This window comes from Brachyhypopomus gauderio, unplaced genomic scaffold (genome assembly GCF_052324685.1).
Source record: "Brachyhypopomus gauderio isolate BG-103 unplaced genomic scaffold, BGAUD_0.2 sc141, whole genome shotgun sequence".
NCBI classification, from domain to species: domain Eukaryota; kingdom Metazoa; phylum Chordata; class Actinopteri; order Gymnotiformes; family Hypopomidae; genus Brachyhypopomus; species Brachyhypopomus gauderio.
In genome coordinates, this window is record NW_027506962.1 from 219,912 (window position 1) to 244,911 (window position 25,000).

General features: G+C 44.5%; 1 protein-coding gene across 2 annotated transcripts in view; it reads left to right on the forward strand.

Annotated features, from left to right (window-relative positions):
• Positions 1–25,000, forward strand: part of ecel1 (endothelin converting enzyme-like 1) — a 32,887-nt gene that overhangs the window by 2,511 nt on the left and 5,376 nt on the right. For both annotated transcript variants that reach the window (XM_076994442.1, XM_076994443.1), the window contains exons 2-14: positions 2,250–3,044; positions 3,496–3,762; positions 3,887–3,955; positions 6,924–7,034; positions 7,195–7,287; positions 8,987–9,111; positions 14,740–14,962; positions 17,882–17,980; positions 18,276–18,350; positions 18,490–18,593; positions 20,501–20,559; positions 22,650–22,701; positions 24,875–24,942. In XM_076994442.1, coding sequence (XP_076850557.1) covers positions 2,421–3,044; positions 3,496–3,762; positions 3,887–3,955; positions 6,924–7,034; positions 7,195–7,287; positions 8,987–9,111; positions 14,740–14,962; positions 17,882–17,980; positions 18,276–18,350; positions 18,490–18,593; positions 20,501–20,559; positions 22,650–22,701; positions 24,875–24,942 — 1,969 coding nt within the window. In that variant the 5' untranslated portion in view covers positions 2,250–2,420. The remainder of the gene's footprint in view (positions 1–2,249; positions 3,045–3,495; positions 3,763–3,886; positions 3,956–6,923; positions 7,035–7,194; positions 7,288–8,986; positions 9,112–14,739; positions 14,963–17,881; positions 17,981–18,275; positions 18,351–18,489; positions 18,594–20,500; positions 20,560–22,649; positions 22,702–24,874; positions 24,943–25,000) is intronic.

Here is a 25,000-nt window from a genome sequence, read left to right on the forward strand (position 1 = left end):
GGAGGGTGTGTGTGTGTGTGTGTATGTGTGTGTGTGTAAGGCATCATTTAGCAAAGGTTTCCTGCTCTATAGAAGGTGGGATTTGCAAGGCTATGATGAGAATCTGTTCTGTGAGCTGAATCTGTTCTTTTTGAAGAATCAGTTCTGTGAGGAGAATCAGTTATATTGGGAGAATCAGTTCTGTGAGCTGAATCATTCTATTTGGAGAATCAGTTCTGTGAGGAGAATCAGTTCTATTTGGAGAATCAGTTCTGTGAGGAGAATCAGTTCTATTGGGAGAATCTGTTCTGTGAGGAGAATCAGTTCTATTTGGAGAATCAGTTCTGTGAGCTGAATCAGTTTTGTTTGGAGAATCAGTTCTGTGAAGATAATCAGTTCTATTGGGAGAATCTGTTCTGTGAGCTGAATCAGTTTTGTTTGGAGAATCAGTTCTGTGAAGATAATCAGTTCTATTGGGAGAATCTGTTCTGTGTAGAGAATCAATTCTATTGGGAGAATCAGTTATATGAGGAGAATTAGTTCAACTGGAAGAATCAGTTCTATAAGGAGTTTCAATTCCATAGGGAAAGTCTGGACTAAGAGTCAGTCGTGTTGCATGAGTTAAACTTGTGTAGTTTCTACTGGGAGATGTGTAAGCACTGATTTACATTTCTGATGTATTTATTGCATATTTATTTAGTATTATCTGACCAACACCCACTATTGGGACTGAAGCTGTTAAATGGCTTTTTAGGCATTTGAAAGTATGTCAAATAGGACTAGGAGTCTCTCTCTCTCTCTCTCTCTCTCTGTGTATTTTTGTCTCTCTCTTTCTCTCTGTCTGTCTCTCTCTGTTTTTTTATTGTTGTTCTGTATGAGGACAAGTTGGTCATGTGTGTATGTGTTCATCATTGCACCAGATGAATGGGGAGTGTACGGAGGCCTGTGTGAGTGTCTCTGACCAGTTGTCCAATCCCAGAGCCACAGTCACGCACTCTCTCTCTCTCTCTCTCTCTCTCTCTCTCTCTCTCTCTCTCTCTCTCTCTCTCTCTCTCTCTCTCTCTCTCTCTCTCTCCCTCTCTCTCTCCACACACACACACACACACACACACACACACACACACACACACACACACACACGTGGGAGTTTGTTCCTTTTTTGTTTAAAGGTTTTGTATTCAGACTAGCCGCTTTGCTTTGATGAGGAAAAGAAGTGTTCTGTTCAGAGATTCCAGTAGACTACAAAAAACAGCTTCAGGGTCAGCCTTTGTGTGTGTATCTTTATATGAGAATGAGTGAGATTAATACAGTGTGAGTATGAGCATGTGTGTGTGTGTGTGTGTGTGTGTGTGTGTGTGTGTGTGAGCACGCACATAGCTTTGCAAGGCTAAGGAGAATCAGTTCTATCAGGAGAATCAGTTCTTTGAGAAGAATCAATACTATTGAAAAGATCTGTCCTATGATGAAAATCAGTATTATTAGGAGGAACGGTTCTATTGGGAGAATCAGTTCAGGGTGAATCTGCTCTATAGGGAGCGTCTGTATCAGGACAGGTTGGTCCTGCATGCATTTATAGTTGCACCAGATGAATAGAGAGCGTAGACCTGTGATGTATGGGGAGTTTAGACCAGTGAGATGGCCTTCACCAGTGTGGGTCAGTCTTTATTTGACATGTCCTTTATAGAGAAGGACCATATCCTGGCAGAGAATGATCTCTTCTAAAGAATCTTATGATCTGTTCTTGTGATTTGTTCTCAGTGATCTCCTGTTGTTCTGAGATTAATCTTACTAAACAACATTACTACAAATCGCATTTGAATGAAGACTCTTGTCACGTGTGTTTGGTTGTGTAGCACGCCGTTCATGCAGGTCATTCAGGGTGTTTGTCAAGACACAGGTAAAAGCATACTGTAGTAAAGTATAAATAGTTTTCCAATGCTTATTTTCTGACCTCTCTCTCTCTCTCTCTCTCTCTCTCTCTCTCTGACACACACACATACACACACTGACTGGTTGGCTTTACACAGCCGTGTGTCTGTGATGGACAAGTGTCAGATATCAATACAAACAACTTTAGGACTAAGCAATATCATTAAAAAATTAAAGAAGAAAGAGCTTGTCAGTTTTGTAATCGCCTGCTCTTTTAATCAGGGAAACTTCAATCTTCTATCATCCATCCATCCTAACTACTGTATCTATTTTTTAATATTTATCTCTCTTTTATAATGCACGCATGCAAGCCAACTCTTTATATTTTCACTTTCACACAGGACTGTAAGACAACCACAGAGGGAGCTGAGCAGCATTCTGGATAACTGGAAACACAGAGGGCGGGGGGGATATTCCCTCTATCAGCCAGATCCATAGAAGGTCAAAGGTTATGACCTCGCCGTGAACTCGGCACACGCGTCTCTGTCTCTCTGCGTCTCTCGCGAGTCCCCATGTTCCACACGTTCCCCAATAAGTCCAAACCCCAGTCCCCCATCTCCCTGGAGAAGACCTACTCCTTAACCGCCCACTACGACGACTTCCAGGAAGTGAAGTATGGCAGCCGCTACAGCAGCAGCACTCTCAGCAATGGCATGAGCCTGCACCTGGGCGGCTCCCTCGACCGCTCTGGGCGCGGCCGGGGTGGGCGGGACCGGAGCTCCGGGGGCGGGGCTAGTCCGGGGGGCGGGACGGCGGAGAGGTGGAGCCGTCGGGAGATCTGCCTGCTGTCGGCGCTGGTGTTCGCGGCGGGCGTGTGCGTGATCCTGGGCTGCATGCTGGCGCTGAAGTTCCTCTCGCTGGAGGCGCAGGACGCCCAGTGTCGGGAGGACTGTCGGGCTCGCCGGGCCCTGCTGCGGGCGGCCCGGTTCGTGCAGGGCAACATCGACGCCAGCGTCCAGCCCTGCCACGACTTCTACAGCTTCGCCTGCGGCGGCTGGTTACGCCGGCACGGGATACCGGAGGACAAGCTCAGCTACGGCATCATCACGGCTATCGGTGAGCAGAACCAGGAGAAACTGCAGCGCCTCCTGGAGGAGCCAGTGAGAAGAACAGGGCTGGACAGTGCTGAGAGGAAGGTACACACAGTCTAGTTCTCTGTCCAAAACACACGTGGACACTTTAAATCATAAAGCACTGCAGAGAAAAGTTGTTTTGTTTTAGTTTAAAGAGGTAGATAGCAACATTTTCCTCCCAACAGTGTAAGTAGTTAGTGAGCTGTGCTTAAGTTCCTAATGTAGCGAGTCTGCTAACTTTCCCTTTAATTTAAAAAAGTCTTCTGAGTTTCAGTTCGATGCTTTGATCTAAACTGCCCTACTTTTAGGAGACTTTTGTGGCCAGGAGTTACACATGCGAGTGGTCTCCACATCTCATTACAATTCTTATATATAATCATGTAAACATACATACATATAAACACAAACACCATCATACATTTCAAGGCCTACACTTGTATATTTGGGAACTAAAAATAGTGCTTAACCTCTATAGTCTTTAACTTCTTTCTCTTGTTCAAATCCCGCCCCCCAGGTCAAAGAGTTCTATCGTTCCTGTGTCAACATCCGTGAGATTGATCGGCTCGGAGGAGGGCCGATGATGGACGTGATTGAGAGTTGCGGTGGATGGGACTTCTCTGGAGCTCCGCCTGGAGGGGCGGGCTGGGAAAGTGGCTCCGCCCCTGTGAGACCTGACTTTAATGAGATGCTCTATAGGACACAAGGGGTGTACAGCACCGCCGTCTTTTTCTCCATCACCGTCAATGTGGATGACAAGAACTCTTCACGAAATGCCATACGTGTGAGTGTGGGTCTGTGTGTTAGAGCGTATACCGTATAACCTGTCCCCACAATGATTGTGTTATTTGGTATTACACAACATCTGATGGTGTATGTGTGTATGCATGTGTGCGTGTACATTCTAGGTTGATCAGGAGGGTCTGACACTGCCAGAGAGGACTCTGTACCTGGGTCAAGACGAGGACAGTGTGAAGGTACAAAGCATGTAGAAGTGTGTGTGTGTGTGTGTGTGTGTGTGTGTGTGTGTGTGTGTGTGTTCTCAGCACAAAAAAGGGTTGCGAGGAAGGCAAATAAAATCATGGATAATTACCATGTCAGCAGTCTTCATAAGGGATAGTGTTTCTTAAAGCTTCATGATTACATTTCAACTGAAAGGGCAAAAACAATTATTTTTGGTTACTAGGGTTAGGTACTTCAGGAACATTCTCATTGCATTCTATCATTTGCATTAGTTACACATTTAATACATATGGGACATATATATGACTGCATGTCAAATGAGTTATGAAACCTATTTAACACACCATGCAGATGTATGTGTGTTTAGGAGACGTTTATAAAATGTGTGCTTAATCAAAAATCCTTCTGCTTCTGCTCATCCTGTGCAAAAATAATCAGAACAGCACTGAGAAGATGCCATGACCCTTCTTACACCTGAAGGGAGACTAGGGCTAATACTCTAGGCTCCATGCACCACCATCAGTTCCTGTAGCATTGTAGGCTCCACCCACCATCACATTCTTATGCACTGTAGGCTCCACCCACCATCACCTTCTTTAGCTCTTTAGGCCCCACCCACCATCACCTTCTTAAGCTCTGTAGGCCCCACCCACCATCACCTAATTTAGCGCTAGGTCCCGCCCACCATCAGCTTCTTTAGCTCTGTAGGCCCCACCCACCATCACCTTCTTTAGCTCTGTAAGCCCCACCCACCATCACTTTCTTTAGCTCTGTAGGCCCCACCCACCATCACCTTCTTTAGCTCTGTAAGCCCCACCCACCATCACCTTTTTTTTTTAGTTCTGTAGGCCCCACCCACAATTAGCTTTTTAACTTTTTTAATTTGTCCTCCTTTTTTCATCTTTCTTCAGTTTTAGTTTTTCAGTTTCCCAAGTATTCTCTATAGCCCCTTCCCTCCCCTTCTATAGCCCCTTCCCTCCCCTTCTATAGCCCCTTCCCTCCCCTTCTTATAGCCCCTTCCCTCCCCTTCTATAGCCCCTTCCCTCCCCTTCTATAGCCCCTTCCCTCCCCTTCTAATAGCCCCTTCCCTCCCCTTCTATAGCCCCTTCCCTCCCCTTCTATAGCCCCTTCCCTCCCCTTCTTATAGCCCCTTCCCTCCCCTTCTTATAGCCCCTTCCCTCCCCTTCTATAGCCCCTTCCCTCCCCTTCTATAGCCCCTTCCCTCCCCTTCTATAGCCCCTTCCCTCCCCTTCTTATAGCCCCTTCCCTCCCCTTCTATAGCCCCTTCCCTCCCCTTCTATAGCCCCTTCCCTCCCCTTCTATAGCCCCTTCCCTCCCCTTCTTATAGCCCCTTCCCTCCCCTTCTTATAGCCCCTTCCCTCCCCTTCTATAGCCCCTTCCCTCCCCTTCTATAGCCCCTTCCCTCCCCTTCTATAGCCCCTTCCCTCCCCTTCTTATAGCCCCTTCCCTCCCCTTCTATAGCCCCTTCCCTCCCCTTCTATAGCCCCTTCCCTCCCCTTCTATAGCCCCTTCCCTCCCCTTCTATAGCCCCTTCCCTCCCCTTCTATAGCCCCTTCCCTCCCCTTCTATAGCCCCTTCCCTCCCCTTCTATAGCCCCTTCCCTCCCCTTCTTATAGCCCCTTCCCTCCCCTTCTATAGCCCCTTCCCTCCCCTTCTATAGCCCCTTCCCTCCCCTTCTTATAGCCCCTTCCCTCCCCTTCTATAGCCCCTTCCCTCCCCTTCTATAGCCCCTTCCCTCCCCTTCTTATAGCCCCTTCCCTCCCCTTCTATAGCCCCTTCCCTCCCCTTCTATAGCCCCTTCCCTCCCCTTCTAATAGCCCCTTCCCTCCCCTTCTATAGCCCCTTCCCTCCCCTTCTTATAGCCCCTTCCCTCCCCTTCTATAGCCCCTTCCCTCCCCTTCTATAGCCCCTTCCCTCCCCTTCTATAGCCCCTTCCCTCCCCTTCTTATAGCCCCTTCCCTCCCCTTCTATAGCCCCTTCCCTCCCCTTCTATAGCCCCTTCCCTCCCCTTCTATAGCCCCTTCCCTCCCCTTCTTATAGCCCCTTCCCTCCCCTTCTATAGCCCCTTCCCTCCCCTTCTATAGCCCCTTCCCTCCCCTTCTATAGCCCCTTCCCTCCCCTTCTATAGCCCCTTCCCTCCCCTTCTATAGCCCCTTCCCTCCCCTTCTATAGCCCCTTCCCTCCCCTTCTTATAGCCCCTTCCCTCCCCTTCTATAGCCCCTTCCCTCCCCTTCTATAGCCCCTTCCCTCCCCTTCTATAGCCCCTTCCCTCCCCTTCTATAGCCCCTTCCCTCCCCTTCTTATAGCCCCTTCCCTCCCCTTCTTATAGCCCCTTCCCTCCCCTTCTATAGCCCCTTCCCTCCCCTTCTATAGCCCCTTCCCTCCCCTTCTATAGCCCCTTCCCTCCCCTTCTATAGCCCCTTCCCTCCCCTTCTAATAGCCCCTTCCCTCCCCTTCTATAGCCCCTTCCCTCCCCTTCTAATAGCCCCTTCCCTCCCCTTCTATAGCCCCTTCCCTCCCCTTCTATAGCCCCTTCCCTTTTATCCCTGTCTCACATTCTCTCCGGCACACTCTCTTTTGTATATGCTCCCCCCTCTTTCATTCCAGTCCTCCATCTCTCCATCTGCGTTGTCTGAGAACCATCTGTCATTTTCCTTCTCCTCTTGCTCCCCCGCAGAGTGTTTGGGTCCCTAATTGATCGTGTCACATCTGCGCCATGTGACCCGCTTATGATGTCAGCTTATGATGAGGCGTGCTGCATTAATGATGTCACAGCTGTGCTTCTGGTCTCGCACTGATGAACTCATGCATATGACAATAGTCAACTTGATGATGTCACGGTTGGCTATTTGCTCCGTGAGCTTCATTATAATGTATCACTAGTCATCTTATGTCAATATGACTTATTATTAATTAATGGATTATGATTTCTGTGTTTTTGTCTTGTGTTGATGATGTCAGATTCTAGCAGCCTACAAGGCCCTTATGGAGAGGCTGCTAAGCATGCTGGGAGCTCACAATGCCACCGTTAAATCCCGTGAGATTTTGGACCTGGAAATGAGGCTGGCCAATGTAAGTTTCACCCATTTTTGGACGGGTGTTTGGGAGGTCAATTGTCCTTGTTGGTTTTATCCGTGTTAAGTGTGCATTCAAAAATTTTTGTGAATTCAGTTTCCCATTGTGTGTGTGTGTGTGTGTGTGTGTGCGTGCGTGTGTGTCTGCTCTACTCCAGATCACTGTATCAGAATTTGATGAGCAAAGAAAAGATATTAGTAGCATGTACAATCGAATCACACTAAAACAACTCCAACGGATGGCTCCTAGTGTAAGTACACACACACACACACACACACATGGAGAGAGCGACATACAAACACTTTCTCATTCTTTGTCTTCCTTTATCTATCTCTGTTTTTAATGCATAGTACTTGTAAAGTCAGTGCGATGGATAAACTTAGAAATTCTGGGGAAGTCAGAATTTTCTATAAGCTGGAGATAGATAGATAGATAGATAGACAGATAGATAGATAGATAGATAGATAGATAGACAGATAGATAGATAGATAGATAGATAGATAGATAGATAGATAGACAGACAGACAGACAGACAGATAGATAGAGTCTCTATAGTTCAAGAGCACTGTGTGGAATTATCTCTAGGTAATTCAGATAGAAAGACAAAAAGCACCTGCTGGGGATGAATTTAATTATTTGAATTAAATTCAAGTAAATATAAATATGCGAAAATTAGAGTGCATAGAGTAGAACTGCAATACATAGAGCAGAGCAGAAATAATAGAGTTACCAATGCAGAAATAATAGAGTTAACAATGTAGAAATAAAAGAGCTACTAATGCAGAAATAATAGGGCTACCAATGCAGAAATAATAGAGTAACTAATGCAGAAATAATAGTTACGAAAGAAGAAATAATAGCTAGCAATGTAGGAATAATAGAGTTAGCAATGTAGGAATAATAGAGTTAGCAATTTAGAAATAATAGAGTTACCAATGCAGAAATAATAGAGTTACCAATGCAGAAAAAATAGAGATACCAATGTAGAAATAATAGTTACGAAAGCAGAAGTAATAGCTAGCAATGTAAGAATAATAGAGTTAGCAATGTAGAAATAATAGAGTTACCAAAGCAGAAATAATAGTTACCGATGCAGAAATAATAGAGTTAACAATGTAGAAATAATAGAGTTACCAAAGCAGAAATAATAGTTACCGATGCAGAAATAATAGAGTTAACAATGTAGAAATAATATTGAGTTACTAATGCAGAAATAATAGGGCTACCAATGCAGAAATAATAGAGTCACCAATGCAGAAATAATAGTTACGAAAGCAGAAACAATAGTTATCAATGCAGAAATAATTAGCAATACAGAAGATGATGTGGAGGCTGTGAAGGTGTGTAAAGGTATAAATACTTTTTAAGATGAAATATCCCATGAAATACAGTATAATAAATCTCCAATCTGATGTTTATAATGTTTATGATCCAATCTGAGTTAATGGCATCCATTCAAAAGACTCGATTCAATGCATATTCAGCAAAGTAGGTGGGTTTGTTTACACTTGTAAGCATTAGCGAGTTGCATAAAAGCAAGGGCTTAGGAAGACTGGGAGGGTTAGTGGGGCTTAGGGTGTATCCTACCACTTGGCCTATTGGCCTCTTTCTTCGGGGTGACTTTCAACCTCAGGATAGTTCAAACGAACCATTTCTGCACCACTGTACATCGCCCCCAATCGATCCAAATTTGCCATTCTGAAAACCCATAAAAAGGCAAAGGCTCACTTTTTAAAAGCTTGCCAGAACTAGGAGCTCCAAATGAGTTATAAATCAATACCGCAAAACTCAAATATGTCCCTGAGTAAATGGGAATTCGTTAGGAATTCAGGCAAGGAAAAAAAACGTATTTCAGGTCTATATGGTACAATGTGATAAGGAGAAAGAGTTCTGTGACATTTTAATGTTTATGAACATTCTTCACACCTGTGCCTCTCTCTCCCCCCTAGTTACACTGGAAACGCTTGCTGGATAGAATATTTCACGATAATTTCTCCGAGGAGGAAGAGATTGTGGTGCTGGCGACAGACTACATGCAGAAAGTGTCTGACATCATCAAAAACAGCTCTAAAAGGTAGGGGAGCATGGGGGGTGAGGGAGGAGGAGAGGGAAGAAGGGAGGAATGGGTGAGAAAGCAGGAAGAAAGGAGAGTTGGGGCAGGAAATAAATAAGACACAGAAAATAAAAGAAAGAACAGAGAACACATGTGTCTATATGTTCCAGTGTACGAATGAAGTACAAAGGATGTGATTTTGTTATTTGTGTATGTGTATGTGCACACGTATGTGTGTGTGTGTGTGTGTGTGTGTGTGTGTATGTGTGTGTGTGTGGTTAAGTGGGCGTGCTGTAGGTCGATACTAATCAGCCAAGGCACAGCTGAGGGGTCACGCAACAGTGAAACACCACAAACAACACACACACACACACACACACACACACACACACACACAACCACACGCACTCATAAGAAAAGAGTTCTTTTTGAGATTCCCAGAGAAAAACTTCATACACAATAAAATGTGATTTGTGTGTGTGTGTGTGTGTGTGTGCTTCAGGGACTTTCTGGTCAACTATGCTGCCAACAGCTTTCCAATTCAAAGTATTATCCCATGCATCCGCCTTTGTGTGTCTGTCACAATTGTAGTTTTAGCCCGTTTTGTAAGGTGTTTCCTTGCGTGTGTGTGTAACACTCTTTGGCCCATACCAAGGCTACCTACTCTTCCTGGTCTAACTCACTGACTCAACTCATCTTCTCTTCCCATCTGTTGTTTCACTCCCTTATTCTTGCCTCCCTCCAGTGCCACTACCTTTTTTTAGAGGTACAAGAATTTATTTTTCTAGTGTCCGATCATCATGCGCTAGTATAATAACACATTATAGCCCATAATATGCTCACAATGAAAGCTTCCTTCATAATCACCGTTATTATCATCACCATGGTGACGCCTACAGTCACAGCCAATCCGCTTTCATCTCCGCGACTCCGCAGTATGAAAGGAGGAATGACTTTTGCGTGTGTCTTGAATTCTTTTCTTTTGCTCTTTTCTTGTCTTTCTTTCCTGACCCTCTGTCCTTCCTCTTTCTTCCCTCTGACTCTACCTCTTGGCGCTGAGACGATGAAAGGATTCCCGCAGGCTTCTTTCCAAGTCTTTTTGTTTTCACTCCCATCCCAGTATTTTTCTCTCCGTGCGTCTTTCTTTTCTGTTGTTAAAGAATTGTCTGCCGTTGGCGTAACTTAACGCTGACTGTAGAATAAAATCAAAAGAGTCTCCCTAACGGTGCTAAGAGCTATACCACTGTGCTAAGAGCTGCGCTTTTAAGAGTGGCGCGTTTTCCAGCGCATGGCCTTAACCACAGCCGCTGTCGCCGTAATGTTGCTCGTAAATGTTTGATCTACACACAGTACCGTTTTAGATAACACTATTATATTTTCCCAAGCCTAAAAGGGAAGTTTTCTGTCACAAATGTAAAAAAAAAGAAAGAAAAGAGACAAGGCAAAATGAGTCAAAAATAAAAAATAAGACAGCACGTCATTTTACAAGTAAAAACTCAAGCTGTCAGTGTTCATTTATCTAAAGTGCTTTTGGTGAATTAAAAAATGGCAACAGTGCAATTTCCTAATCACCAAGAGTATAAATACTAATGCAGTTCTGACAGGGCCACTGTGACGTGGCGGCATGAAGACAGATAAATACCAAAGGAGAACCTTCCCTGCGCCGGGTCTGCAGTGACCCGCCATTCTCAGCCCCGTTCATCGCTAGCCTTTTCTGACTGGTTATCGTCAGCCTGGTGCACCATTCTCAACAGATCATTACACCTGACAAGATGGTGACACTGTTGAACTCTGCAGCTTGACAGGACAGTGCAGTTGAGGTAGTGACACTGCTGAATATGGCTGAAGACTCAAACTCAGCAAAGTATTACGACTTACAAGGAACTCCAGGAGCTCAGGACGTGAGGCTGATCCACTGCACTGAGTATCCAGCCAGCATCTAATCTCACGTCAGAAATCTGCTGCTGGTATAGAATTAGAGGAACGCCATCACCATTTATTGCAGACAGATGGTCTAAGCACTCATATTTAAATACACGCTCCTACGGTGTTGTCTGATAAGGCAGCTGACACCTGTGTGCGCAGAAGTTCATGTAAACAAGCACAAAGTATAAAACTATTGAAGTGCTTTGTGGGCAATTTACACATGCTAGGAAAGGGAGCTCTACATTGAACTTTTTTCTCTTGACAACCTACATAAATGAGATATTGGAATATTTGTATTGGGGCCAGTGGTCAGCTTTTGCTTATGGTGCCAAACGATGTTCAGTGGCTGGACGTTATTGATTTGTATAATGCGCATGAAATCTGTAGGTTTTGATCGACATAGATCGATGCTTCATACAAAAGAAAGGGGCGTTTGTCTTATCCGTATCGATTCAGCGCTGTTATGATTCGGCCTTTCTTTCATTCTTTTTTCTTTCTTTCTTTCTTTTTGTCCAACCTTTTTCTTTGACTCCTGGCACTGAGCATTATCTGGTCAATACTTTGGACTTGGCTTCATAGAGGGTTTTTTTATTTTCTGCATAATTGTCTTAGATTATAAACCGTGAAGAAGTTTCTCTGTTTTTCACCCTGTGCACGTGGATGTAATGGAGCCAGTCTAGAGTGTAATGCATTGCTGAGCGGCCCTGTGTGCGTACTGGCCAGGCTGGTGTGGTCTTCTGTCTCCTGGAGCCAAATTCTCTGAGGGCCAGTGACTTGGGAACGGGGAATCATTCGGGTTATATGGGAAATGGAGTTTCTAACTCTTGAGAGTTTGAGCTTGTGAAATCTATGACTAGGCAACATGATATACCAAGATGTTCTCCTGTTATGGATTTGTCAATACTTCTACCATGACCAGTATGCGTAGGACAATGAAGAGATTTAAACCAGTTAGAGACAGTCTGGAGACAATTCTCCAGGCTACAGAATTGCAAATGTTAGTCTATATTTGTAATGTTAGTCCACTATGACATTTTATTTATATGATATTTTTCGAATTACTTATTTTTGTAAATGACAAAAGCATTCTTTTGCACTGTGTCTCCTCTAACTTTTCAGAAAATCTCACAAAAACTACATATCACAAAATGCATGAGGTGAAAATGTCTACATTTGTCTATAAAATGTGTCATAACACTATGTGTTTGTCATATCATTCATCCTTATTTACATCTCAAGGAGCTTCTGGAGCAGTAGTGGAGGTTTAACCTTAGTGCTCTGGCGAAAGCATCTACCATCACTATATTTCTCCGTCTCTCAGCTCACACTATCAGTAGAGGCGTAGGGAGCGTGCGGCTCAGAGGAGCCACGGAGGAGTGAACTTCCTGACATTACTACAGGATGATGAGAATTAGGACAAGCGATTGACCATGTCTGTGTCGCGTCAGAGTCGATGTTAAATTGGTGATGTATTTCTATGTGCTGTCGTTCCCCAGTTGAACGTGTCATTTTGGTTTTCACCTGGCACGATTCTCCCTCTTATCAGATGAAACTTTTAGGGACTGTGGTGCTTTCTACATACATGAGGTGCGAGTGAGAGTGACTGAGTGTGTTTTGGTAACACGGCCATGAAAGCTTCCTGATTGTAGCGTTTTATGTGACTTTTCTGTGGAGATCAGTAGAGCACAGTCATTTTCAGCATATACTGTAGCAATGAAGTGTACTGATACAGTATGAGGAGTGGGTTTCTCTCTCTTAAAGACGTTTATGCTGCATACACAAACACATTAGAGAGGTTATACTGTTGTTTCATCATTCCTGTGGATTCTCTCTCCTGCCTTCTGTCTCTCTTGGATAGTCAGAAAATCCCTGATGGGGGGGCAGTGAGGCATCATTCAAATATACATGTACAAGTATTATGTTTGATCACTGAATTCACACGCAGATGAATACTGTACAGAATACTGTATATACACACACACACACACACACACACACACACACACAGTCGTGCCTCCCACACAATATATATCATTTATAAATGATCCACTCTCTTTCCACCCACAAGCGCGCACACACACACACACACACACACACACACACACACACACACACACACACACAACGGAGGAGATAGATAGCAGGTCAGGTTGCTCTTGGCACCTGGGTGACCCAGCTGAGCTACTTGAGGTCATCTTTCTCTTTCTCTTTCTCTTTCTCTTTTGCCATCTTTTCATTCTGTCCTTGCAGGTTTCTCTCCCCATGGGCATATTCATCAACTCCATGAACATGAGAACTTCCACACACATGGGGAAAGGAAATTCTGATCTGTGTGTATGTGTGTGTGTGTGTATGTGTGTGTGTGTGTGTGTGTGTGTGTGTGTGTGTGTGCCCTCTCTGTTAATGTGGTTCTTCATAAAGATTTTCTACACACATCCACGGTATTTATATGTACCCACGAGTGTGTTTTGCGCAGAAAGAGCTGAACAGCTTAGGTACTCTCAGGGAGGAAGTGTTTTTATTCTTAATGAGCTTCCTTCGTTCATTCGAATACATTAGTCTAATGAGCTTACTCGTTATCTCCTGCCAATGATTGGCTATTGTTTCTTCGTTAGAAAACATTTCTTTAATGCTCTTTAATTTAATATATGTTTCCATATGCCCACACAGAAACACTTACTACTAATGGGCAAAAACAGGTGACGAAAACAAACAGACAAAAAGTAAAGGGGTAAACATGTCAACAGCCCCCCTCACACCTGCTGTATTGAGATGTTATCAGTGCCAGGGAGGTGTGAATGGAGCGCTCTCTGTGTGCTCCTCTCTCTCCTGCTCTGCTCTCACACTCTCTTCTCCTCCGCTCCTCTCCGCACACGTGTCTTTCTTTCTCCGTCGTTACGAGACCCAAAGTTCCTCCTCCTTTTCATCTCTCCATCCATCTACCTCTCTCCCTCTGCTCTCTATTTTTACTGTCCCTTTCTCCCCATCACTTCTCTCCCTCCCTCCGTCCCTCCCTCCCTCCCTCTCTCTATCTGTCCCCCACCTCTCGTTTTCTCTCTCTCTTTCTGTCCCTTCAATCGAATTGTGTTCAGAAGTGCTTTGTTGGCCAGACAGACCCACAGCAGTGCCAAAGCGTGTTATGATTAAAATGCTGTCCACGTGTCAGAACTGAGACCACCTGCACGGAGAGCGCCAGAGGAGGTGACGTCACTCCCGCCGGGCTGACTAGAGCGGCCACATGCGCCTGCTTTTGTTTAGTATGACATTTTCCTTCTGTTTACATTTCAGACTAATTAAATAGGGCTTAATCTTTTTAGGACATTCAGTCGTCCATCCAACTGCCCCCTCCCCCCTCCCACACCACCCAAGGCTCCTCCCCCACTTCACCCAAGGCCCCTCCCCTCCCCCCACCCCCATGCCTCTCTAATGTTCCCTGTTTTTTTCCTTCCTTCTAGTCTCTGGCATTAATGAGATTTATTACTCATTTCTGGAACAGTATGTAAATCTCTAATACAAATTATCTAAATCTCTAATACAAAGGGTCCCCTCCACCTCTCTTGCTCTTAGTCTCTCCACACACACACACACACACACACACACACACACACACACACACATGTGCGTGTGTATACATTTACATATACATTTTACATTTACATATACATATATATATACATATATATTCCCTCCCTCTCTCTCTCCCTCCCTCCCTCCCTCACTCAGGGTGCTGCATAACTACATGCTGTGGCGTATTGTGGCTGCCCTCAGCGAGCACCTGTCCACAGCGTTCCGCAGCACCATCCACGAGTTCTCCCGGGAGATCGACGGCACAGAGAGGCAGATGGAGCTGAGTCGCCTGTGCCTCACGCAGACCAACAAGCACTTTGGCATGGCGCTCGGGGCTCTGTTTGTCCAGAGGCATTTCTCCTCCAACAGTAAGGCCAAGGTGAGACACATCATGTCATGCCGCAAGGCAGCACGGCACAGCACAGCAGAACACAGCACAGCACAGCAGAACACAGCACAGCAGAACACAGCACAGCAGAACACAGCACAGCACAGCAGAACACAGCACAACAGAACACAGCACAGCAGAACACAGCACAGCACAGCAGAACACAGCACAGCACAGCAGAACACAGCACAGCAGAACACAGCACAGCACAGCAGAACACAGCACAGCACAGCAGAACACAGCACAGCAGAACACAGCACAGCAGAACACAGCACAACAGAACACAGCACAGCAGAACACAGCAGAGCACAGCAGAACACAGCACAGTAGAACACAGCATAGTACAGCAGAACACAGCGCAGCACAGCACAGCAGAACACAGCACAGCAGAACACAGCACAGCACAGCAGAACACAGCACAGTACAGCAGAACACAGCACAGCAGAACAGAGTAGAACACAGCAGAACACAGCACAGTGCAGGATGACACAGCAGAGCACAGCAACAGAGAATGTAAGAGAGAATAGCAACCCAGCACAACACCATGCAGCAGAGCACAGTACAGCACAGCACAGCATGACACAATGCATGATAGATGACACACAGTATGGATACGGATACTGGAGAATATGTACACTGCACTACACAAGTGCGTATGTCAAATTCTGTAAATGTAATACAGCACAAGACAAGACTACACAATGCACAATACAACACTGACATGAAATATGCTGCCAAGAAAAGCAACAGATCATAATTCACAAATGTAGCACAAAACCCAATATAGTACATAACCATAGTGTACCAGAACCATAGTGCAGCAGAACCATAGTGTAACAGAACGATAGTGTAACAGAACCATTGTGCTGCAAAACCATAGTGTAACAGAACGATAGTGTAACAGAACCATAGTGCAATAGAACCATAGTGTAACAGAACCATAGTGCTGCAAAACCATAGTGTAACAGAACCATAGTGTAACAGAACCATAGTGCAGCAGAACCATAGTGCAGCATTGTGCTATATGTCTGCTTCAGATGAACAGCTCAATTCACATAATACGTCTGGTAAAACCCAAGACACAATGTCAGACACAACAGACCTAATGATTCACACTAACAAGCTTTAATGATTCACATTAACAGCTGTGGTACTAATTCAATGTACAAAAAAACGAGTTCTAGATCAGATCAAAGCCACAGAAAAAAACAAACAAAAAACAACAACCCCTGAAACCCCAAAACAGTCCTATAATAGATCTCCCCTTCCAGCTGCCGTCTCGCCCTCTCAAAACACAGCTGTTACTTTCTGTTCTTCTCACGTCTTTTCATACATTTTCCCCTTCAACTTCTCTCACTTCTCATTCCTCTTTCATCCTCCTGTTTTGCCTGCTCATTTCCTCCAATCCCCTTCCTTTCTCTTCCTTTCTTTCCTTCTCTCACTCCTCCTTATTCCTTCTTTCTTTCTCTCCCTCCTAATCCCTCACCTTCATGTGATCTCATTCGCCCTCGTTCCTCCAGCCCTCTCCGTCTCCCTCCTCTCCCCGTTTTGTCTGTTGATTGTTTACTTTTTTACATCCACCCTCTCCACCATCTCCACCCACACCCCCCCCCTCCACCTTTTCCCCTCATGCTGTTCTGTGCTGGAGTGCTGGAGGGACTGATGGATGGACTGACAGACACACGGACGGATGGACCTCGCCCCGCCCGTATGGTGGTGGCCATGGGGTGCCTGCTGGTAAAACACCTCTCCATTCACCGCGGCAGTGCGCTCCAAGGTCAAGCTCCGAGATCTCGCCCTGAGGCTGAGCTTTAAGATCTCACTCCTCACCTCCGCTCGCCTGTAGATTATGAACCAGCGATCAGCCTTGCTTGCCAATTCCTGGAGAGCACCGATTCAACCAGCAGCAGCGACCTGACGGGTCATGAGGGTTTAGGCCCGTGCTCGCCAACCTTCCCCCTGGAGATCCGCCCTCTGTGCTCAGCTCCCTGTCCGGTTCTTCACGTCTGCCCTGATGAACAGTTGGAACAGGGATCCAGACTGCCGCTGTGTTCTGAGTCCGAGCTTCCCTACCCAGTCCTCAAAGAAGTGAGGCGTGCTACAGCCCTTCAGATTCATCAGCTTCCTGTCTGGCTTCGCTGGATGTTCTCGATTGGCACTCCTCTTCCTTGAAGAGGCCCATAGGGAGAGTGTGGTGATGCTCCGCCCACTCTCTGAGCACACCTGTGCCAGGTAGGCAGCGGTGTGTTGGCGAGGGCAGGCTGGCACTGGCAGGCTTGTGTAAAGGAGCAGAAGACCTCCAGTCCATGTTCACCTCAGCTCCATGTTCACGGAAGCATGAGCTACCCAATCATCTACTCCAACGCAGGCGAACCATGTCAAGGAGTAACTGGAGACGGCTGGCTTTGTGGAAGGAGAAACATCTCCCTCTACAGACATTGAATTTAACTTTACAGACATGTGAACATCTTTCTTTTTCCTTGTGTAAATTTTGAATATCGCAGCAATAACGTAGCAAACTCTGGACTTTTATCATCTTTAAGTAAAACCTGAACGGGAAAGACTTTTTAATTAATTTGTCGTTTACCTTTGGCTAAAATCCACTGCAGTGCTTCACAGGAATCCATCCACCTCAATGCCTTTCCCAAAGAATTCCTTGTTTCTCTGCCTCTATATTCCTGTTTTTCCATACATTTTTCCTGCCTCACACTTTACTTCTCCTGCTAATCCATGTTCTCTCATTCCTTTCCCTTTATTTGGATCCTAAACCTGTATGAACACAAGCCGTAATTCTGATCCAGAACCTGTCAACAGACTCACCTCCATCTTAAGACAAGCGTAGTTGCTTCCTGCTTCCTGCTCCCTTAGCCCCGCCTCTCTTTCACTGAGTCTGCCCCTCGTGTCTCACAGGTACAGGAGCTAGTAGAGGACATAAAGCACTCGCTGGACGTCAGACTCCAGGAACTCGACTGGATGGACGATGAAACCAAAGAAGCAGCACGAGCCAAGGTAAACAATAAACAATAACAATAAACATGTGTACAGTGACTGATGTTGAAACCTATAGACTTGAAAAACGTGGATATTAAAGCAGAAAATACAGACACAAAATAGTAAATAAGAAAAACATCTTGATAGACTTCCTCTCTCTCTCTTTCTCTCTCTCTCTCTCTCTCTCTCTCTCCCTCTGTCTCTCTCTCTCTCTCACACACACACACACACACACACACACACACACATACACACACACACACACACACACACACACACACACACACACACACACACACACACACAAACTCAGCTACAGCATATGATGGTGATGACGGGATATCCAGAGTTCCTGCTGAAGTCCGAGCTGATTGATCAGGAGTATGGGGTAAGCCCCGCCCCTTTTTGGGGTCCAGCTTCTACACAGAGCAGCAGTCCCAAACATGGTGTGTGTGTTTAACAGCATTTGATCCTGTTTTATCTAAATGAATCTTTTCTCTTCTCTCTTCGCCGCGTCTCCTTCTAAGTTTGACGTGAACGAGAAGACCTACTTCAAAAATATTCTCAACAGCATCAAGTATAACATTAAACTGTCTGTGAAAAAGATCCACCAGGAGGTGGACAAGACAACGTAAGTTGAGATAGTAAAAGACACAACACAGCATGATACACATAAGTATATCTCAACCCGATCCAATACACCGCAACCTAATCCAATATATTGTAACCCAGTCCAATATATCACAGTCCAATTCAATACTCTCCAACCCAATCCAATACATCCCAATCCAATTCAATACATCACAACCCAATTCAGTATATCGCAAACCAATCCAATACGTCCCATTCCAGTCCAGTACATCACAAGCTGATTCAAATCACAAGGCTATTCAAGACCAACACAATAAAAAGACAAACCAACAAAACTCAACTCAATAGTAAACAAACAAGCAAAGCATGAACAAACACAACAAAACTTAACCATGCAAACCATCCAAACACACTAACAAACTAGAAATACACAAACTCTGCAAAGCATTAGTGACAGACAGCACAATACAAGTCAACAATAACAGACTGCACAATACAAGGCAACAATGCCACGCAAAGCCAACACAACAAACCCAGTGCCAGACACCATTTGCACACCATGCAATACACAAACGACCTCACCGCCTGTACCACTGAATACCATATACAGAACAAACCCTGAGCTTTGAACAGGACACCTTCTCAGATCCAATTCAACACCTCTCCCAAGATGGAGCCAATCGGTTGCAATCAGCACAGGATGGGCAAAGAAATGGCGGTCGTAGACTATCCGAAATAAGAACCCAGCCTGCCTTTATTATCCCCAAGAACTCTGGTAGCATTCAAGTGTTCATGAATGTGTTTTCAGGTGTTTTCGTGGGTACTGGGGCATCATCTGGAAAATAACTGATAAGCCGTCGTGTTTTGGAGGGGCGGAGCATCCGGCCGGCAGTCACAGATGATTAATACTGGCATATTACATTCTTGCACCATGCGTGATTTCATCGAGAATTTTTTTATTGCTTTTAGAAGCACATGGTGATCACACAATGCGTTCACACGGTGCATAACACAGATCAGATTAGGCTGCAATAACACTGCATTATACGTGCTGGCGAGCATAACTTCGGCTGATGCAGGTTGCCGTGGGGATGCTGGACTGTACACACCTTGAGTGTGTCTGTCTGTTTGGGCTGTGGGGACGGCTCAGATGTCAACCTAGTTCTGCCGATACTATCCTGACTTGCTTTGTTTGTTTGTTAGGAGAATTACGGCCCAAGTTGAAAACTCCACTATTAATCTTCTTACTAAGATGGCTTTTACCCTTCAAAATATGACCCTTTTCTCATATGGTGTTCACATTATGCTTTTATGTCCTGTATTTAAAAAGTGGCCAAAATGTGACATGGCATAGATCTTAAATACTGCATTGAAATTCACCTCCACCTGACTAGGCAAAACCTCGGAAACAATGCTTCAGATTCTCTCTCTCTCTCTCTCTCTCTCTCTCTCTCTCTCACACACACACACACACACACACACACAAACACACACATACACAAAATAAATGTGAGCTGTAGAGGTGTCATTGTGAGGGATAAAAGCCAAATTTTCTCACTGAATCACTGCTTCCAGATACTGCACTTCCCATCTGCACAATTAAACACACACACAGACATAAGTCTTTGGATCTATGTGAGTGTGTAAGGATATGGTATGTGTGTATGTGAGAGTGTAAGGAAATGGTGTGTGTGTGTGTGTGTGTGTGTGTGTGTGTGTGTGTGTGTGTGTGTGTGTGTGTGTGTGTGTGTGTGTGTGTGTGTGTGTGTGTGTGTGTGTGTGTGTGTGTGTGTGTGTGTGTGAATGGGGAATAAGTTTCAAACATAAAAAGTAAACATTCATGCTTCTGGAAACCTGCTTATGTTAATACTCAGAGGTTGATTAAATACCAAGGGTTAAAACTGTGTGTGTGTGTGTGTGTGTGTGTGTGTGTGTGTGTTTCCACAGGTGGCTTCTCCCCCCCCAAGCACTGAATGCATACTACCTCCCAAATAAGAACCAGATGGGTAAGTGGCATTGAGGTCTCATTTTGGCAGACAGACACATGCGCCCACACATATACACACGTACACACACGTACACACACACACACACACACACACACACACACACACACACACACACACACACACACACACACACACACACACACACACACACATCGTATTCTTCTCTTTGTCGTGAACAGTGGCTGGTTATTGGTAGTGTCTGTGTCTGTATGAGGATTAGACTTACTTCTCAGAGAATCAATGCAGACAGACAGATACAAAGACAGAGAGAGAGAGAGAGAGAACCAGAGAGATTGACAGAGAGATGACTGTTAACAAGCATTTCCCAATACTTGTGATACATTTTTAAAACTCTAAACACAGCAACACATTTAGCTCATAAAATTATCCAAATAGTTAATATCCTATTCAAAAGCACATTTTCTTAACTAAATACCAACTCTGCATTTCACAACGCAAACAAAGTTTTCTCTTTATACACCAACTTTGTTCACAGCAAACCTGGTTCAGTATCCAATCATTCTTTCAAACACTAGCACAGATTCTCTATTCGAGATGAACATAGTAAATCACTGCACAACCACTGTAAAAAAACTAACATTTGATGGCAATACAGAAACAGTATTACATGTAATATTTTACTCTCTCCCAGCAAACAACAGACATTTTACAGTAACATCTGTTGTTTCCTTAGTCAGTTCATTTTACTGTAATCCGCTTCATTTGGACTTTTTTTCAAATGTACATTTTTGGCAACATACTGTCTACACAATGAGAGTAACAGTTTTGCAGTAACAGTTTTGCAGTAAAGGGTATATTTTACTATATTAGGGACAATACTGTAAATTGTGGCCTAAACAAAAAATTATTACCATAATTGTAAACATAATTAGCCATGGTCCCATATGTGTAAAAATACACATATACAAAAAAACCACACAACTCAAAAGTCTTTATAGGTGTAATCTAAACAGTCTTCAGCAGTTGCCCACATGTTTTCATCCTCATCACATCTGATGTTGGCCCTTGCCATGCACCTGGGATAGAAAAGCTTGGCATGCCTGATTCACCCCTGGCAGTCTTCAGCTGAAATGTCTCTGCAGCCGGGATCTATTGCATGCAGCAGGGACATTTGGTCATGGGGCCGATGATCATACACCTTCCACCTCCAGACTGAAAAAGTTCCTTAGTGTGGTTGAGGAAAGGCGAGTAGGGCGGGAGGAAAAGGGACATCACTATTGGATGGTCTATAAACCAGTTTGTGATGACATGAGAATGACAGAATGCTACATCGTTCCATCACAAATGTCCTCGTGTTTCCTCCCACCTGTTCCCTTTCTGCTTCTGGAACAAGTTGTTGGTAGAGTTCATTCAAAAACAAAAGAAGGAGGTCACTGTTATAGGGACCAATCTGGCATTTGTGAAGGACCAAACCTGCACTTGAGATTGCAGGACAAATTGTTATATTTGCTCCTCTCTGACCCGGTACATTACTGTACTTCATTTTATTTCATTGATCTATATGTGCAAAAAAATATGTATTACAGTAATAGCTTTTCAGCTGCCTTTGTATTTGCAGAACTTTGCATTTTATACATTATATTGCATTATATTGCAATATTTAAGGTTATGAACCTTAGGTTTTCATTTTTGACATGCTGTGTGCACGCAATTGTAAATAAGGCAAAAATGATCCAGAATTTTGTTATTGGATAACCTTGTGTGTATAGAAAATGTAAGCATTATAAAAACATGTAAAATGACTGCATTTTGTGCCAAAACTACATGAATTGTACTAATTGTATAGCCTGAAAACTGATGTTGTGTCTACTGTGTTTTGAGTTATGAAAATGTGACTACAGATTGGACAAACGCATTTTAGCAGTTGTAAAAAACTGTAAATTCAATTCAGTGATGTTTTATTGGCATGACAAATATTTACACTTGTTTTGTCAAAGCTCGATGAAGAAATTAATAACACAAAATGGTAAACAGTAAGGTAAAATAGATGTAAATCATTGAAATCTCTCTTATCTCTCTTTCTCCCTCCCTCTGTCCCTTTTCCCTTCACCTCTGCTTTTTTACAGTTTTCCCAGCAGGTATTCTGCAGCCAACTCTGTATGACCCAGAATTCCCACAGTGAGTGCCAAGTCCTTCACTTATCCGCAGGTCAAAGTTCAGTCAGCTGAGTGAACTTTCAGTTTTGTTTAGTTCTCACACAGCTTCACCCCTCTGCCCTGTACACTCGTACCTGATCACTCCACTACACCTGTTCACTTTGTTTAACACCATTCTACTTCATATCCTGCTTCATAGCGTCCATACTTTATCCATTCTACACCAGCTCACTCTGCGTGTCTCTCCTGTGTACTTATGTATTCCTTTGGACTTCTCCACATAATTCTACACAACTCTACATGTCTATATGATTCTACTCTCCACCAACTATAACACGAACTATTCAAATTTTTAAACTCACCATATTCCTGCCCCACTCGAACCTGCAGTATTCCACACTATTCCACAGTCCATAGAGTTCTATAGCGATACTTTCCAACCCACTGGGGATCTACCACCTCAGTGTAGATCTATACACGACAGTCCCAAATTGTTCTGTGGAAAACCACATATACATATACATTAGTAATATATAAGAAACAGGTCTTGTGACTGGAGGGTTGTGGGTTCGATTCCCAGGCCTGAGGCCATGACTGAGGTGCCCTTGAGCAAGGCACCTAACTCCAACTGCTCCCCGGGCGCCGGGCTAGGGCTGCCCACCGCTCTGGGCATGTGCGCACCACAGCCCCCTAGTAATCACTAGTGTGTGTATGTGTGTGTGTGTTCTAACTGCACAGATGGGTAAATGCGGAGGACAAATTTTGATTGGGGTGAAAATCACAATTGACAAAAATGGCACATTAAATTAATTAAATGAAATTAAATGAAATATAGCAGAGCTTCTGAGGGAGCTCTGGGCGCCCTTCACCTGTTGAGGCCCTTCACCTGTGGTCCAACTCTGCAGTGAAACCTCGAGAGAGCTGGATTTGTAAAACCATGACTTATTGTTTCATGTTTAATAATTACGTTGTAAACCATTTCTGCTCATTTCATTTCCCCTTTCGCTTGTTAGAAGTTCAGTCACCTGCAAAAGTCCTGCTTGCCAAGACTCCACCGGTTGGCTCAGGCTAAACGAACTGTTTCCATGGAATCACGTTATACATTAAACACAGCCATTGATACATTAAACACAGTCTACTGCTGGTTGTTATCACATTAAACATATTTTAGTAGAATAACAAAATGAAACAATTCAAACCCCTCATTGTTGCTTTTTACAAAGTAAAAACATTTTTATAGTGTGATTGCTCAGAAATTTACTGTTATTTTACGGGGGTTCCGTTTACAATTCTGTGTAAACTTTAGTGGAGACTTTACGCAACCTGTGTTCCCTGTGCACATGCTTTCTCACAGCCACAAAAAGCTCCACCTCCGATATATAGATTAGCCTGCTTGTGGTTGACTGTCATGTACACATCTTCAGCAGGTCCAGCAGGACTAGGGTCAGTGTTGAAGGTTCACCTCAGGCCCAGCAGGACTGGGGTCAGTGTTGAAGGTTCACCTCAGGCCCAGCAGGACTGGGGTCAGTGTTGAAGGTTCACCTCAGGCCCAGAAGGCTCTGACCTCCTGCTCACTAGATGCACGGTGGTGAGAAGCATCATGGGACATACTTATGAGTTCAAAAGCAGCACTGTTACACCTCCAGTGTCTGGCTTTCAGTCAGATATAGTCATTAGAATTATTTGCCCCTTGTGTGGAGTGTGTGGGTGTGTGTGTGTGTGTGGGGGGGGGGGGGGGGGGGGGGGCTGTCCAGATTTGTCTCTCTTTTGAGGCCATTGTGAGAAAGGGACTGTTAACAATGACAATTAAAGTTTGCCTGTGTGTGTGTGTGCGCGTGTATGTGTGTGCGCATGTGTGCGCATGTGTGTGTGTGTGTGTGTGTGTGTGTGTGTGTGTGTGTGTGTGTGTGTGTGTGTTTGTGTGTGAAGGGCCATTGTGGGAATGGCTGTAATCAGAGGTTGACACTTCCTTCGTTGTATTGATCTTCCTTCACAAAAAAACTGATTTTCAAGCCCTCGCACACACACACACACACACACACACACACACACACACACACACACACACACACACCAGTATATGGTACTCTGGCACTCACATCAAAACCTGTCAATTGTGTTCACAGGGAGCTGCACTGCCACCTAGTGCTCACCATCTAGAACTGTAACTCCAGGTTTGTCCTGTTTTGTTTTAGGTCTCTAAACTACGGGGGGATTGGAGCGATCATTGGACATGAGCTGACCCATGGCTATGATGACTGGGGTGAGACAGAAAATTAGTAAATGTAAATAAAGCTGAGCTGATGGAGAGAGAAAGAGAG